General features: G+C 39.3%; 2 protein-coding genes across 4 annotated transcripts in view; one reads left to right on the top strand and one right to left on the bottom strand.

Annotated features, from left to right (window-relative positions):
• LOC134668104 (lysocardiolipin acyltransferase 1-like) overlaps positions 1–14959 on the bottom strand; it is a 35194-nt gene extending 20235 nt beyond the window's left edge. The window contains exons 1-5 of one of the 3 annotated variants that reach the window (XM_063525598.1): positions 14253–14959; positions 13530–13636; positions 13175–13448; positions 12342–12538; positions 11661–11839 (exon numbers count right to left, since the gene is read on the bottom strand). In XM_063525598.1, the coding sequence (XP_063381668.1) occupies positions 11661–11839; positions 12342–12538; positions 13175–13448; positions 13530–13636; positions 14253–14352 (857 nt within the window). In that variant the 5' untranslated portion in view covers positions 14353–14959. Of the gene's footprint in view, positions 1–11660; positions 11840–12341; positions 12539–13174; positions 13449–13524; positions 13637–14252 lie in introns of all 3 variants that reach the window. The other 2 variants (XM_063525599.1, XM_063525600.1) reach the window with 2 other exon arrangements.
• The window catches only part of LOC134668121 (aminoacyl tRNA synthase complex-interacting multifunctional protein 1), a 62288-nt gene that overhangs the window by 3255 nt on the left and 44070 nt on the right, over positions 1–14963 (top strand). The window lies entirely within an intron of this gene.

The raw sequence follows: 14963 nt of genomic DNA, 5'->3' as shown, positions 1-14963 counted from the left end.
TGTTTACCTAATTTCTAATGCTAAAAAAAACGAAGTATAGTTGAGATAAATTAAGAAACTTGGTGTATTTTATCAACATAATAAGTGTAACAAAATAAGGGGGTGCCCCTTAGGAAAAAAAATGTTTTTTGAACCACCCTAACATATAGTGATACTGGTGTATTTTAAACAAACCAAGCATTTACATTCAGAATTGTGACATTTGATGAAGTGAAACTGCTGATAATGATCAGAATGGAACTCTTCAACGACGCATAGCTCATGTTTGGGGATTTGTCCTCTTCGTTATGTTTGTTAAGCACGTTAGATTTTTAAGTCATATTATCGTGAAGCTCAAGTTCTGATGATGGGATCCATAAGGAATCGAGGGAACTCTACAAATCTTAATGGCATTGTATAGTGACTCTTGTATTTTCATCAGGCAAACAAGGATTTACATTAAGAACAGTGGCATTTGATGAAGTGGTATTGCTGATGATGATCAGAACGGAACTCCTCGACGACTTGTCTTTTTCTAATTGATTGTTAAGCAAGTTACCCCACTGGCCAAACAAGCAAGATTTTGAATTCGACTTCTACCTGAACCTGTACCCGGACGCGGACCCGGACTCGAGATCGCGAATTCGGACACGGACCCGTTTTCTATTTGGTTGGTGTAAATGGAGTTGGTGAATTTTTTGATTAATTCGGGCGAAAACTGGAAGGTTAGGTATCATAAAAAGTTCATGAAGAGAAATTGTAAGAGATGGTATCATTACCAACAACTGTGGAAAATACTGTTAAGTTACTCTTTATTTAAAAATAGCAAAATCAAATTGCATGATTTCATTCGTTTTCTCCACTGTACACAGAATAAGTAATGATATTTAGACTAGACAAAAAAATCAAAATCGCTCTCCTTCTTGATGCGACTGGCAAATCGTACTACTTTTTGGCAACCGGGTTTTTTAACCTAATTAGACCCCGCTGAATCCGAATTTGCCGGTTGCTCGATCGAAATCTTGACCGGAAGTGAGATATTTGACATTAAAGGTCCGTTTTTTTCGTTTTTCGTAAATAGCTCTTAAACGGTGGTGCATAGCAAAAAATGTTCTATTACATAAGTAATATGCATAAAATTGCCTACAAGAAAGATTCAGTACAATTTTTCGCTAGGATCAATATTAAAAGAGATTTTAACGCGGGAAATTTAATTATAATCACTTCTAAGGTCCCGTTTTTTAGGTTTTCGTAAATAACTCATAAACGGTGGCCAATATCAAAAAATGTTATTAGACGTTAATAATTTACACAAAATTTTGAACAAAAAAGATTCAATACACTTTTTGCAGGGATCAATATTTAAAAAGATAATAAAGAGGGAAAGTTAATTATACTAAATTCTAAGGTTCCTTGTTTTTATTTTTTCGTTAATAATTTGAAAAGTATGACTCATAGCAAAAAAATCTTATACATAAATAATAAACGTAAAATTTCCTACAAGAAACATGCAGAACACTTTTCGCTAGGATCAATATTTAAAAAGACAAAGCAGCGGGTAAGTTAATTATAATCAATTTTAAAGTCCCTTTTTAGTTTTTTGTAAATAACTCGTAAACGGTGTCCCATAGCGAAATAGGTTTTTAAGAATAAATTATCTACATAAAATTTCCTCCAAAAAAACATCTAGAACACTTTTCTCTAGGATCAATATTTCAAGCGATATTAAAGGAAGAAAGTTAATTACAATCAGTTCCCAGGTCACTTTTTTTTAGTTTTTCGTAAATAACTCGTAAACGGTGGCCCGTTGCAAAACAATATTCTACATAAATATTAAACATAAAATTGTCCACAAAAAGGTTCTGTACACTTTTTCGCTACGATCAATATTTAAAGAGGTATTCGCCATTCCGCCCTCAATGACATCCTGAGAAGGGCGCTCGTCAGTGCCGGCGTTCCCGCCGCTCTGGAGCCCCAAATAGTGCGGAACGACGGTAAGCGCCCTGACGGGATGTCACTGATTCCCTGGAAGATGGGTCGTGCGTTGGTATGGGACGCCACTTGCGCTGACACGCTAGCGGCGTCCTACGTCCCATCGACCAGCAGGCGTGCTGGCGCGGCGGCGGACACCCGGGAGCGTCTAAAGGTAGCCAAGTACAGCTGTCTCGGCGCCCAATACGAATTCGTTGCATTTGGCGTCGAGACACTTGGTTCGTGGGGCAGAGGCGCACATATGCTCCTTAAGGAGCTTGGGAAAAGGTTGAGGGAGGCAACGGGTGACCCTCGCGCGGGCAGCTTTCTCGCACAGCGAATTGCCATCGCAATCCAGCGCGGGAACGCTGCCTGCGTGTTGGGCACCCTCCCGAGGGCACCAAATTTTGATAGATATTTTTAATTTTTAGTTTTAATTATTTTAATTGTAGTTAGTTTTAGTTTTATATTCCTATTTATGTCTTTTAGTAATTTATGTAATTTAATATTTCTTATAATGTTGTACATACATGGATACAATAAAAAATTATTCTCGTAAAGGGGGTAAGTTAATTATAATCAATTTCCAGGTCCCTATTTTTAGGTTTACGTCTATACAGGTAAAGAACTATTTTATTTTATTTTATTTTCAAAATTTAGACCCAGTAGTTTCGGAGATAAAGGGGGGGGGGTGGTATTTTTTTTGTATTTTAATGTTTTATTTTGGGGAAGGGGGCTTTATCTCCGAAACTACTGGGTCTAAAATTTTGAAAAGATACACAGAATAGAATCTATAGATGACAGGAAAACCTATTAGAATTATGCAGTCAAGCGCGAGTCGGACATTACTTATAGTTTTTGAACTGATCCCTACAGGTTTTTTAAAGGCAATTCACTCGCGTTTCACATATATAAAATACACTGTTAAAAATTGGGTAATGTACGGAACCCTTGCAACGCGAGTCCGACTCGCGCTTGGCCGGTTTTTATTCATTTTGAGGTACGGAACCCTAAAAAGAGAAAAGTGTTCCATATGTCTTTCGTAGAAAATTTTATATCGATTATTTATTTACAAGAACATTAAGAACTTATTTTGCTATGAGCCTTATTTTACGAGTCATTTGCGAAATCCTAAAAATAGGGACCTGGAAATTGATTATAATTAACTTACCCCCTTTAATATCTCTTTAAATATTGATCGTAGCGAAAAAGTGTACAGAACCTTTTTTGTGGACAATTTTATGTAGAATATTGTTTTGCAACGGGCCACCGTTTACGAGTTATTTACGAAAAACTAAAAACAAGTGACCTGTGAACTGATTGTAATTAACTTTCTTCCTTTAATATCGCTTGAAATATTGATCCTAGAGAAAAGTGTTTTAGATGTTTTTTGGAGGAAATTTTATGTAGATAATTTATTCTTAAAAACCTATTTCGCTATGGGACACCGTTTAAGAGTTATTTACAAAAAACTAAAAAGGGACTTTAAAATTGATTATAATTAACTTACCCGCTGCTTTGTCTTTTTAAATATTGATCCTAGCGAAAAGTGTTCTGCATGTTTCTTGTAGGAAATTTTACGTTTATTATTTATGTATAAGATTTTTTTGCTATGAGTCATACTTTTCAAATTATGAACGAAAAAATAAAAACAAGGAACCTTAGAATTTATTATAATTAACTTTCCCTCTTTATTATCTTTTTAAATATTGATCCCTGCAAAAAGTGTACTGAATCTTTTTTGTTCAAAATTTTGTGTAGATTATTAACGTCTAACAACATTTTTTGATATTGGCCACCGTTTATGAGTTATTTACGAAAGCCTAAAATACGGGTCCTTAGAAGTGATCATAATTAAATTTCCTGCGTTAAAATCTCTTTGAATATTGATCCTAGCGAAAAATTGTATAAATCTTTCTTGTAGGCAATTTTATTCAGAATACTTATGTAATAGAACATTTTTTGCTGTGTGCCACCGTTTAAGAGTTATTTACGAAAAACGAAAAAAGGGACCTTTAATGTCAAATATCTCACTTCCGGTCAAGATTTCGATCGAGCAACCGGCAAATTCGGATTCAGCGGGGTCTAATTAGGTTAAAAAAACCCGGTTGCCAAAAAGTAATATGCTTTGCCAGTCGAAATCGATTTTATGAAAAATATGACCAGTCTAATTACTATATATGTTCAGAATATTATTTGAATAAACTTAGGATAGGATACTTAGGATAGGAAATAAAATGTGTGTTTTTATATCTTTAAACCCAATTACTAAGTAGACTGCACATACATTAAAGTCACATTAAAATTCCATTTTGCGAAATAGAGATTTCAACCTTTAACTTTGCAAAAGTAGATAATTGAAATATTCTAAAAGCAATAAAAATAGATTAGGTTAGATTCGAGCTACAATGACATTAGTTTGGGTTCAAGGCAAGGTTGCAGGGCCTCAACAAGGGAAAAAAGGGGGAGGGACTGTTGGCCTGGCTCAGTGAGCCAGAACTCACCCACTTATCCCTACTACTGCCGTAAGCAGGTAATGAATTCCCAATGTATTAAGTTTAGGTTTAATAAATTATAAATATAATTTATTAGTAACATAATTATATACAAATATGTATAAGCATAAAGTAATAAATAAGCCTACAGCTATTAATAATGTCCGTAATCTGTATAATCCCAAAATACGGATCCCTCGTATGTGGATGCTGTTAACATAATCTCGTCTGTCAAGGTGTTTCGGCAGGAAAGGCCTTGGCAGACTTATAAATTCCTGAAATGAGGGTTCATACCTACCGACTAGAATTGGTTTCATGGTGGTATCAGATGGGTTAGTGTACGGTAACCGATGGTCATCTTGCTTATAATCTCGTCTGCCAAGGTGTTTCGGCAGGAAAAACCTTGGCAGACTTATATATTTCTAAAATGGGGGTTCATACCTACCGACTGGAATTGGTTTCATGGTGGTATCAGATGGGTTAGTGTAGGGTAACCGATGCCGACCTTGCTTACATAATCTCGTCTGCCATGGTGTTACGGCAGGAAAAGCCTTGGCAGACTTATATATTCCTGAAATGAGGGTTCATACCTACCGACTGGAATTGGTTTCATGGCGGTATCAGATGGGTTAGTGTACGGTAACCGATGGTCATCTTGTTTATAATCTCGTCTGCCAAGGTGTTTCGGCAGGAAAAACCTTGGCAGACTTATATATTCCTAAAATGGGGGTTCGTACCTACCGACTGGAATTGGTTTCATGGTGGTATCAGATGGGTTAGTGTAGGGTAACCGATGCCGACCTTGCTTACATAATCTCGTCTGCCAAGGTGTTTCGGCAGGAAAAGCCTTGGCAGACTTATATATTCCTGACATGAGAATTTATACCTACCGACTGGAATTGGTTTCATGGTGGTATCAGATAGGTTAAATTAGGGGTCCCGTTGGCCACCTTTGAGAGCGTCTGCCAAGCACTTCCGGCAAAAAAAATACTGGCAGACTTCGCTTTTATGTGTCTACATGTAAATTTCTAACTGCTGCCATAACTATTATTTCGGTATCAGATGGGTTAAATCAGCCCCCTTTTTTCGCACCGGAAGTGGCCTTCTTTTTCGTACTTTCGGCAAGTTCCGCCGTGGCAGACTATCGAATTCGGACTTAGCATCACTTTTATGGGAAACCAATGTGCATTTCATCGTGGTATCAAGTCGGTTAGAAAATTTGCGGCCGGCTCTTCTACTATAAATAATGTCGCTCGGTACAAAGTAACTGATAAAAATGCTCAGCTCCTATTAGCAGATCGACTTCCCCGCCTTCGTAAAAGAATTCGTCTGCCAAACGGAATCGCCTATGTATGTTGAGTTGTCGAGCGCTAACCGCGTGTTTGGGTAAATTACTTATTGTGGATACAATAAAACAGGACAAATTCTTTGAGTATGAGTCATCGGTTGACCGCATGATTAAGTTGCATGATTGATCTACTTTCGTTATTTTTTCGTTAAATCCTATAATCTCTAAGTTTAATTGTTGTGTTGGTAAGTTTAATTTATTGTATGCACTTTTGGTTAAAAAGTTCGACTGCGAACCATTGTCTAGTAACGCGCGCAATATAATTGGTTGGTTATCTTTATTAAGTACCTTTACTCGGGCGGTGGACAAAATTACACCTTTGTTTTGTGGATTGCGATCGCGCGGAACCCCGCCAGAGTTCAATTGTCGTTGGTTAGTAATTAAATTGATTGACTGCGTATCTACAGAAGTCGGCGTGTCTGCAGGAGTATGAAGTGTCGATTGTCGTGGATTAGACTCGGTTGTGTCGGTATGTGTAATGTGTAAGAGCGTATGGTGCTTACCTTTACATGTTCTGCAGTTACTCGCGCGGCAGTTTGGTACGATATGATTCGATCCTAAGCAATTGGAGCAGAGACCTAATCTTTTTACCACACGAATGCGTGTGGCTGCATTCAGAGCCAAAAACTTCGGGCATTGGTTTATGAAATGCGCCTCTTTACAGTTCGGACATTGGTTACGATAGGTACTATTTTTAGGGGTTACCTTACTGTTGGTATGGGACGGAGGGTGCGTGGTTACCATCGCCTTCCGCGACGGGGCCTCGTGGGCCGCGGTCTTCGAGGCCTCGGCTTGACTCACGGCCTCCCTGAGGTCGGCTTGAGTTCGCAAGAACGACTTGAAGTCCTGTAACGTAGGCAATTCACGGGAATTAATTTTTTCCTCCCATTTGGTTTGCAATTTTTTATCGAGTTTGGAACTGAGGAAGAAAACAATTAGCAAATCCCAATCGTTGGTAGGGACCTTTACTGATCTAAGTATGCGCAAATGCTTTGAAATGTTATAATTTAAGGATCTAAGGGCAGTGGCTGTATTAGGTAAAGTGTCAATATTAAACAGAGCTCTCAGATGGCTATAAACGAGTGTCTTAGGGCTATTATATCTCTCGCACAGTAATTGCCACGCTATGGCGTGGCTTTCCTCGGCAAATTCCAATGAGCTAATAACCTCCAGTGCGCTGTCAGTTAAGCAACCCTTTAGGTATTTAAATTTTTGGATAGGTTTTAGACTGGTTTGATTGACGAGTGCGTCGAAAGTGTCTCGAAATTCAATCCAGTCCGTAACCTGTCCATTATAAGACGGTAATTTAATATCTGGGTATTTAATAGAATCGTGCTCACGTGGCTCGCTGACCTCGCGAACGTTGCCTTCGAGGGATGTGGAGGCTCCTGGTCTAGATGCCTGCGCTAAATAACCTTTGCTTAAAGACACACATTCGAAATAAGTGTTCTCAAAGGTCTCTCTTTCCTGTAAATGCTCATCTAGAGTTTCACTTAAAGTCTCAATTCTATCTTGAATAATTTCGAACTCTTTGAAAACACTTGTTATTCTAGTTGTACGTAACTCTAAATCGATTATATGATCAGCAGTTAATGAGGCAGGTGTAAGTTTCGACAGATATTTTTTAAATAAGGTTAACTTCCCCTTAATTACTCCTCGTTTTTTAATTAAAGTTTTTAATTTTACATCCCCAACAACTGTGGATTCCGTGGAATCACTGTCCGATGAAGGCATATTTAAATGCAAGATATGATTGTAGAATTGAATAGGTATAACACGTGTACAGTTAGGCTATAAAAACGCGAAAGTTGAAGGATTTTCAAATAATTTAGCCCGTTAATTAATTGCCAGCCACTTACTTGATAATAGAAACCTGCTTTTAGCCTTCTTCTTCTCTTCTCAACCCTTCTCTGAAGCTTGACCTCTGCAGGTGACCTCGTGGCGTCGTCGCTCGCCACGACTCGCTCGTTGCTTGATGAATCGGTGACTTTCCAATTGATTTTGGTTGCTCTCTGCGCATATGCGAAGATCGTGTCGATTGTAGCACCCAGGTTTCCTTCTCCGCTGACAAAACGCTTCGATCCCCCACGTGGCGATGCGGGAACACAAAGGCGGTATGGATGCTTACCGCTCGATTTTCCCGTCTCGTTGTTGCTAGGCTCGCATCGCCCAGCTTCTACTCCGTGCGTATTCAATAGAAGTATCTTCTTTAGGATCGGGGTCACCAAAATGATGGCACGTGGGCGTAGGTCGGAGGATATTGAGGGAGTCGGAGACAAACCAGCGTGTGCTTCTTATGGTGTATATTCGGAAAGTGATATGAGTACATCGCAGATTAACTAGCCTAAAATAATAAAATCTAATTACAGCGCCACCTATGCACTTTGTAGGGAACTAAGTAGGTACGTTATATAGATCATTAAGCCATCTAGTGATTCTAGACTTCGATAAAGTACGTAAGAGGTGAGATAGATGGCGCTGTTAAATATAGAATTTAACAGTGAGGCCGCTCAAGACATACGTCAACAGGTTTATTTTAGCTATTATAATCCGTTTTTATTCGTCCTATTTTTCGATGAGGTAAATTGTAGCTGTCACGTGGTACCACAAATTTGGTCGGACTGCAAAAACTGCCAGGCTACGGTGAAGCCGACCAAGCCATACGTCAACAGGTTTATCTCAGCTATTATAATCCGTTTTTTTCATCCTATTATTCGATGAGGTAAATTGTAGCTGTCACGTGGTACCACAAATTTGGTCGGACTACAGAAACTGCCAGGCTAAGGTGAGGCCGACCAAGCCATACGTCAACAGGTTTATCTCAGCTATTATAATCCGTTTTTTTCATCCTATTTTTCGATGAGGTAAATTGTAGCTGTCACGTGGTACCATAAATTTGGTCAGACTGCAAAAACTGCCAGGCTACGGTGAGCCCGACTAAGCCATACGTCAACAGGGTTATTTTAGCTATTATAATCCGTTTGTTTCATTCTATTTTTCGATGAGGTAAATTGTAGCTCTCACGTGGTACCACAAAATTGGTCGGACACAGGAACCTGCCAACACAGGATTTGGCCGACCACTTTTTTTTTACTGTCCTCAAAGGCAGCTATCGTACCATACAAGTATCATACGATTTTTCGATATTTTTTTTTTTTATTTTTTTATAAATTTGGTCGGACTGCAAAAACTGCCAGGTTAAGGTGAGGCCGACCAAGACATACGTCAACAAGCTTATTTTAGCTATTATAATCCGTTTGTTTCATCCTATTTTTCGATGAGATAAATTGTAGCTCTCACGTGGTACCACACATTTGGTCGGACTGCAAAAACTGCCAGGCTACGGTGAGCCCGACTAAGCCATACGTCAACAGGGTTATTTTAGCTATTATAATCCGTTTGTTTCATTCTATTTTTCGATGAGGTAAATGGTAGCTCTCACGTGGTACCACAAAATTGATCGGACACAGGAACCTGCCAACACAGGATTTGGCCGACCACTTTTTTTTTACTGTCCTCAAAGGCAGCTATCGTACCATACAAGTATCATACGATTTTTCGATAAAAAAATTTTTTGATTTTTTTATAAATTTGGTCAGACTGCAAAAACTGCCAGGTTAAGGTGAGGCCGACCAAGACATACGTCAACAAGCTTATTTTAGCTATTATAATCCGTTTGTTTCATCCTATTTTTCGATGAGATAAATTGTTAAAAGGATCGATCGCATCCGGAACACCACGCTGCGCTCCAAAACTCGCATTGCTGACGTCGGCAAAAAAACCGCCAGGCTCAAATGGGACTGGGCTGGCCACGTCTATCGTATGCATCCAGATAGGTGGGCTAATATAGCCACCAAGTGGTTGCCGACGAAGAAGCGTGGGCGGGGCAGGCCCAGGCGGAGATGGCGGGACGACTTTGACGCCTTCCTTAACAACTGGCCGGAGGAAACGCTAAATCGGGAGTCATGGAGAATCAGGGGAGAGGCCTTTGCCCAGCAGTGGGACACACATAGGCTAAGAAAAAAAAAATTGTAGCTCTCACGTGGTACCACAAAATTGGTCGGACACAGGAACCTGCCAACACAGGATTTGGCCGACCACTTTTTTTTTTACTGTCCTCAAAGGCAGCTATCGTACCATACAAGTTTCATACGATTATTCGATAAAAAAATTTTGATGATTTTTTTATAAATTTGGTCGGACTGCAAAAACTGCCAGGTTAAGGTGAGGCCGACCAAGCCATACGTCAACAGGTTTATTTTAGCTATTATAATCCGTTTGTTTCATTATATTTTTCGATGAGGTAAATTGTAGCTCTCACGTGGTACCACAAAATTGGTCGGACACAGGAACCTGCCAGCACAGGATTTGGCCGACCACTTTCTTTTTTACTGTCCTCAAAGGCAGCTATCGTACCATACAAGTTTCATACGATTTTACGATAAAAAATTTTTGATGATTTTTTTATAAATTTGGTCGGACTGCAAAAACTGCCAGGTTAAGGTGAGGCCGACCAAGACATACGTCAACAGGCTTATTTTAGCTATTATAATCCGTTTGTTTCATTCTATTTTTCGATGAGGTAAATTGTAGTTCTTACGTGGTACCACAAAATTGGTCGGACACAGAAACCTGCCAACACAGGATTTGGCCGACCACTTTTTTTTTACTGTCCTCAAAGGCAGCTATCGTACTATACAAGTTTCATACGATTTTTCGATAAAAAAATTTTGATGATTTTTTTATAAATTTGGTCGGACTGCAAAAACTGCCAGGTTAAGGTGAGGCCGACCAAGACATACGTCAACAGGCTTATTTTAGCTATTATAATCCGTTTGTTTCATTCTATTTTTCGATGAGGTAAATTGTAGCTCTCACGTGACCCAATAAATCTGGTCGGACTGCAAAAACTGCCAGGCTAAGGTGAGGCCGACCACTTTTTTTTTACTGTCCTCAAGGTCAGGTATCCTACCATACAAGTTTCATTCTATTTTCCGATGAGGTTTTTTTTGCTGAATTTTTGTCCAACGTTTGTGCCATTTGTACAAAATCTGCCATGTTAAGCCTAGGCCTACCAAGTGCGTTGGAAGCTACTAAATGTCAGGTACCTCTACAGTGTAGGTATATTCTATTTTTTGATGAGGTTTGTTTCATGCAGCCGGCCACCGGACTATTAACTTAGCATTACGAATTGAAAAAAACAACGGGTTGCACTCCGGGAGTGCCGACAGAAGTGAAAACTCAATAACTAGTCCAAAATGTCTGTGCACTATGTATAATTGACCCATCCTCCTTTCTATTGAAAAAACTTTAGTTCCGAAATTGCCACCCGGGGAGCTTAAATTAGTAGCATTAATTGTTTAAAATTCGAATAGAAATTGTAAAGTCACCTTGCAGACCTTGCATCTAAATATATTTGGTCATGATATTTGGAGTTTTATTCACCAGTACTAGAGTTCACTTTTACTAGCGATTTCATCAAGATGTAGCTTTATTGAATTATATTTGAGTGATATAAAGTTAGAATGTAACTGTGAGATCCTCGTATTTCAGCCCGTACAAGATTAGAACATTGAGCTTTATTGCTTAATATAAAAGTCCAGTTTTAAATAATTTTAAATAATTGACCTGATTATGATACGTTATGACTAAAGTTCTTTGGTGAATAACATTTTCAGTGACACATGACGTCAGCGTTACGTTACGCGTTACGCTGAATCGAGTTTATCATTTTTTCCCCACCTCAAAAAGTGCTCAGCGCCGCTAAAGAAGTTTTCACTTCAAAACCTTCCTACCGAATATAAATTTCAAAGCTCCTCAATACATACAACATCCCTAAGCACAAGCAGATAGGTATCCTAACATACCGCTTGAAGTGGAAGTAGATATGTTTGGGCATATGCCCTCTCAGCAGGTCGGCCTCGGTCTGCGCAGGGACGTCGTACGCCACGGTGGCGTCATATACAGACGAGAGCCCGGCGCCGCGGAGCCGTGAGCACAGCGCTGCGAACCCTGTGGTGCGAGGGTGGAGCACGTACTCGTACAACTGCAAATTGATATAACAAACAATAAATATCATCCCATTGAAAAAGTTCTGCAGATAACTGAGATGCACAATACAATTTTTAAAATTTATTGATTTATTTAATTGCGAAGTGTGCAGTAAAACGTCGAGAATCGTGATATCAATATAAGTTACCACAGGTAAGGCTGATTTAGACAACGTGCGAACTCGCATGCGATTTTAGTTTTGCGGACTGCCGGTTACGTCCAATTCAACCGACTGACCAAAACCCGCTATGTAATGAAACTCGCATATGCGATTTCTCGCCCTCAAATCAGCCCTTATTTTATTAAGATCACAGGCAGATTTTAGTTCTGTTAAGCGAACAAACTTAAACATTAAGCAACGGCCCAATTCGAACGACGCTTATAACATGTCACAACGATGCGATACCGATCTGTCAGTCAGTGTCAAAAGTGACGTATCGCTGTGACATCTCATAAGTATTGTTCGAATTGGGCCGCAGTAATCAAACATGACTCACTAGTAAGTTATGTGTCGTGGCAAATCTCTCGCTGTGTCGTTTATTTTCTTCGCTCAAGTCCGTTCCTTCCGGGAACAGCACGATTCGACAGGGGCAGCTCAGTCTCTTGTAGTAGTCCACGAACTGAGCCAGGCTTAACTGGTCCTCGCGCCAATTCCTCTTCACGTATAGGAAAAAGTTCAGCTGCATTATCCAGCCTGCAACACAAACACTCTTACTCGTAAGCTCGTAACGCATTATATGTATTAGTTTTATTTTTCAAAATGTCCGGGTTCGATTCCCGAGCTGCGTACACATTTTTTTTAAATGTATGAATTCAGTTTTTCTTGTTACTAAAATCGATCTTCCAACCGGTACGAATGGAGGTCCAAGGGGGAGGCCTATGTTCAGCAGTGGACGTCTTATGGCTGAAATGATGATGATGATGATGATGATGATGATGAAAATCGATGACATGGTTCTTAAGAAGAGATCGTCCTATGTCTTATAGTTTCAGATTTTCCCATACTGACCGATCTAAATGGGCCATCCTGTATAAGTTTCATAATTTGTTTGCGCCTTGAAGAAAACATAAGGCAATGAGCTACAATGTGCATACAAAAATATATTACATACTTAGGAATCTTATGATCTACGAAACTGTTGTAATAATAACATTGAGTGGTAGCTCCAATATAATCAAATCACAAATATAATGAATGGTTCTGATTTTGAAGTATAAGCGTAGGTATCTAGCAGTAACAAGCGTCTAGAACTTAAAGACACACGAGTTACAAATAACTCAAGTAGACTTTTCAATGAAATAAAGTCAATTTTACATTTTTAAAACCTACCCATTCCCGGAACGGCCTTTAACTCGTCCTTTAAAACGAACTTGATCTTAGATCGTCCACCGACATCCAGTACATGGCTCTCTGTAGTCTCTGCATTAGGTTTCTTTTTACATGCACATTCGATACCGCTTTGAGTAGCGTGGTACAATGCTATCCAAACATAATTCCAGTCCACTCGTGTGCGATGGTTCATAACAATGATGGTCCTTTCATCAGGATTTACGTAATCACCGTAGTGATGCATTTCCGCGTTAGAACACCATTGGAAAAGCGCCTGAAAAGTAAAGTTATCAGTAAATAAATTATCTAACGACAAAAAAAGAATCTCAAAAATCCAAAAGAACCACTACCTTACCACTGGATACAATTCCCATAACGCAAAAAGAACATCAACAATCTTCCTATATAGTTTGTGATGGAAGAACATTAGATACATGACCGGACAGTACAAGAGATAGAACCCTGAAACAAAGGGTTGCTGGTCACCAACGACGAGCTAAGTAGCAAAAAAAGTTCTTCGAGCAAATCAAAAAATTATGTTGTCATTTTTAGGGTTTCGTACCTCAAAAGGAAAAAACTGAACCCTTATAGGATCACTCGTGCGTCTGTCTGTTTGTCCGATCAGCCCCCCCCCCCTTTATCTCTGAAACTACTGGGCCTACAATTTTGAAAAAAAAAATACACAAAATAGTATTTTACCTATAGACGATAGGAAAATCTATTAGAAATGTGCAGTCAGGCAAGAGTCGGACTTATGTACGGAACCCTTCGAACGCGAGTCCGACTCGCACTTGACCAGTTTTTTCACATTTTAACTAGCTTTTTGTCAATTGATGATTTCTTGTATAAGTTAAACTAATTTTTAACTTACTATGTCTTTGACTGGCCTTTATACACGCTTATGGGTCGTTTACTACCTAGACCCACTAGGCCACTTTTGGAAGATTTTCCCGTGATATTTAATAACTTATGACCTGCTTAAGGGTGCATGTTGTAACCTAAGATATAAAAATAAGACCTACCTACTGTAATCACATGTATGCAATAAATGATATGAATAGGTATGAATATGACTTACCAGCTAATATGGTGTAATACCATGCAGCACAGAGGAGCAGCCCGGGCGCCATGGCGCCGTTCACTGGCAGCACCGAACAGCCTACCCATTCACAGCTCATCTTCTCCCACCTGCGACTTGCATTCCAGTATAACAAGATTTCGATATTCGCAATCACTAGACTTATTCAGGGATCCGATTATTTCTGCCAAGCTTGTGAATATGTGGTGTGTAAGCGTTGTCAATAACAGGCCAGAAGCCCTGCCGGTGCATGTATTAGAACCCCTACGTGACCCACTAAACCGTATTAGACAACACCTCTTAAAACTTTATTCACTTACGCCACGTATCATCCTGAAGTTTGATTTGACCTGAGGCAATAGTACCTCACGTGAAGCACGGACGTAGAATGTATTAGATTCTATCTATCCTATAACATAACGTTAATTGCTGAGCCCTGTTAATGGATGAAGGAAAGTCATCACATCACTGTTGCCTTTGAAAAAGCTTGAAGCGGGCCATTCGTCTTTATAATTAAACTTGTATGTGCAAGTTTAGCTTTTCTTCTCGTGAGTTCATTTCATGGTAATACTAGTACTACCCGTACTAGCTAAGAAGGATGTAGGTATCTACATACTCGTATATAGTGTGTACCTACCCTACCTAATTGCTTTTGGTTCACGATATACGAGTAGTTAAGTAATACATATCATGGATTGAAGATTGAAGATT

This window comes from Cydia fagiglandana, chromosome 10 (genome assembly GCF_963556715.1).
Source record: "Cydia fagiglandana chromosome 10, ilCydFagi1.1, whole genome shotgun sequence".
NCBI lineage: Eukaryota > Metazoa > Arthropoda > Insecta > Lepidoptera > Tortricidae > Cydia > Cydia fagiglandana.
This window is presented reverse-complemented; position numbering and strand designations above follow the sequence as displayed.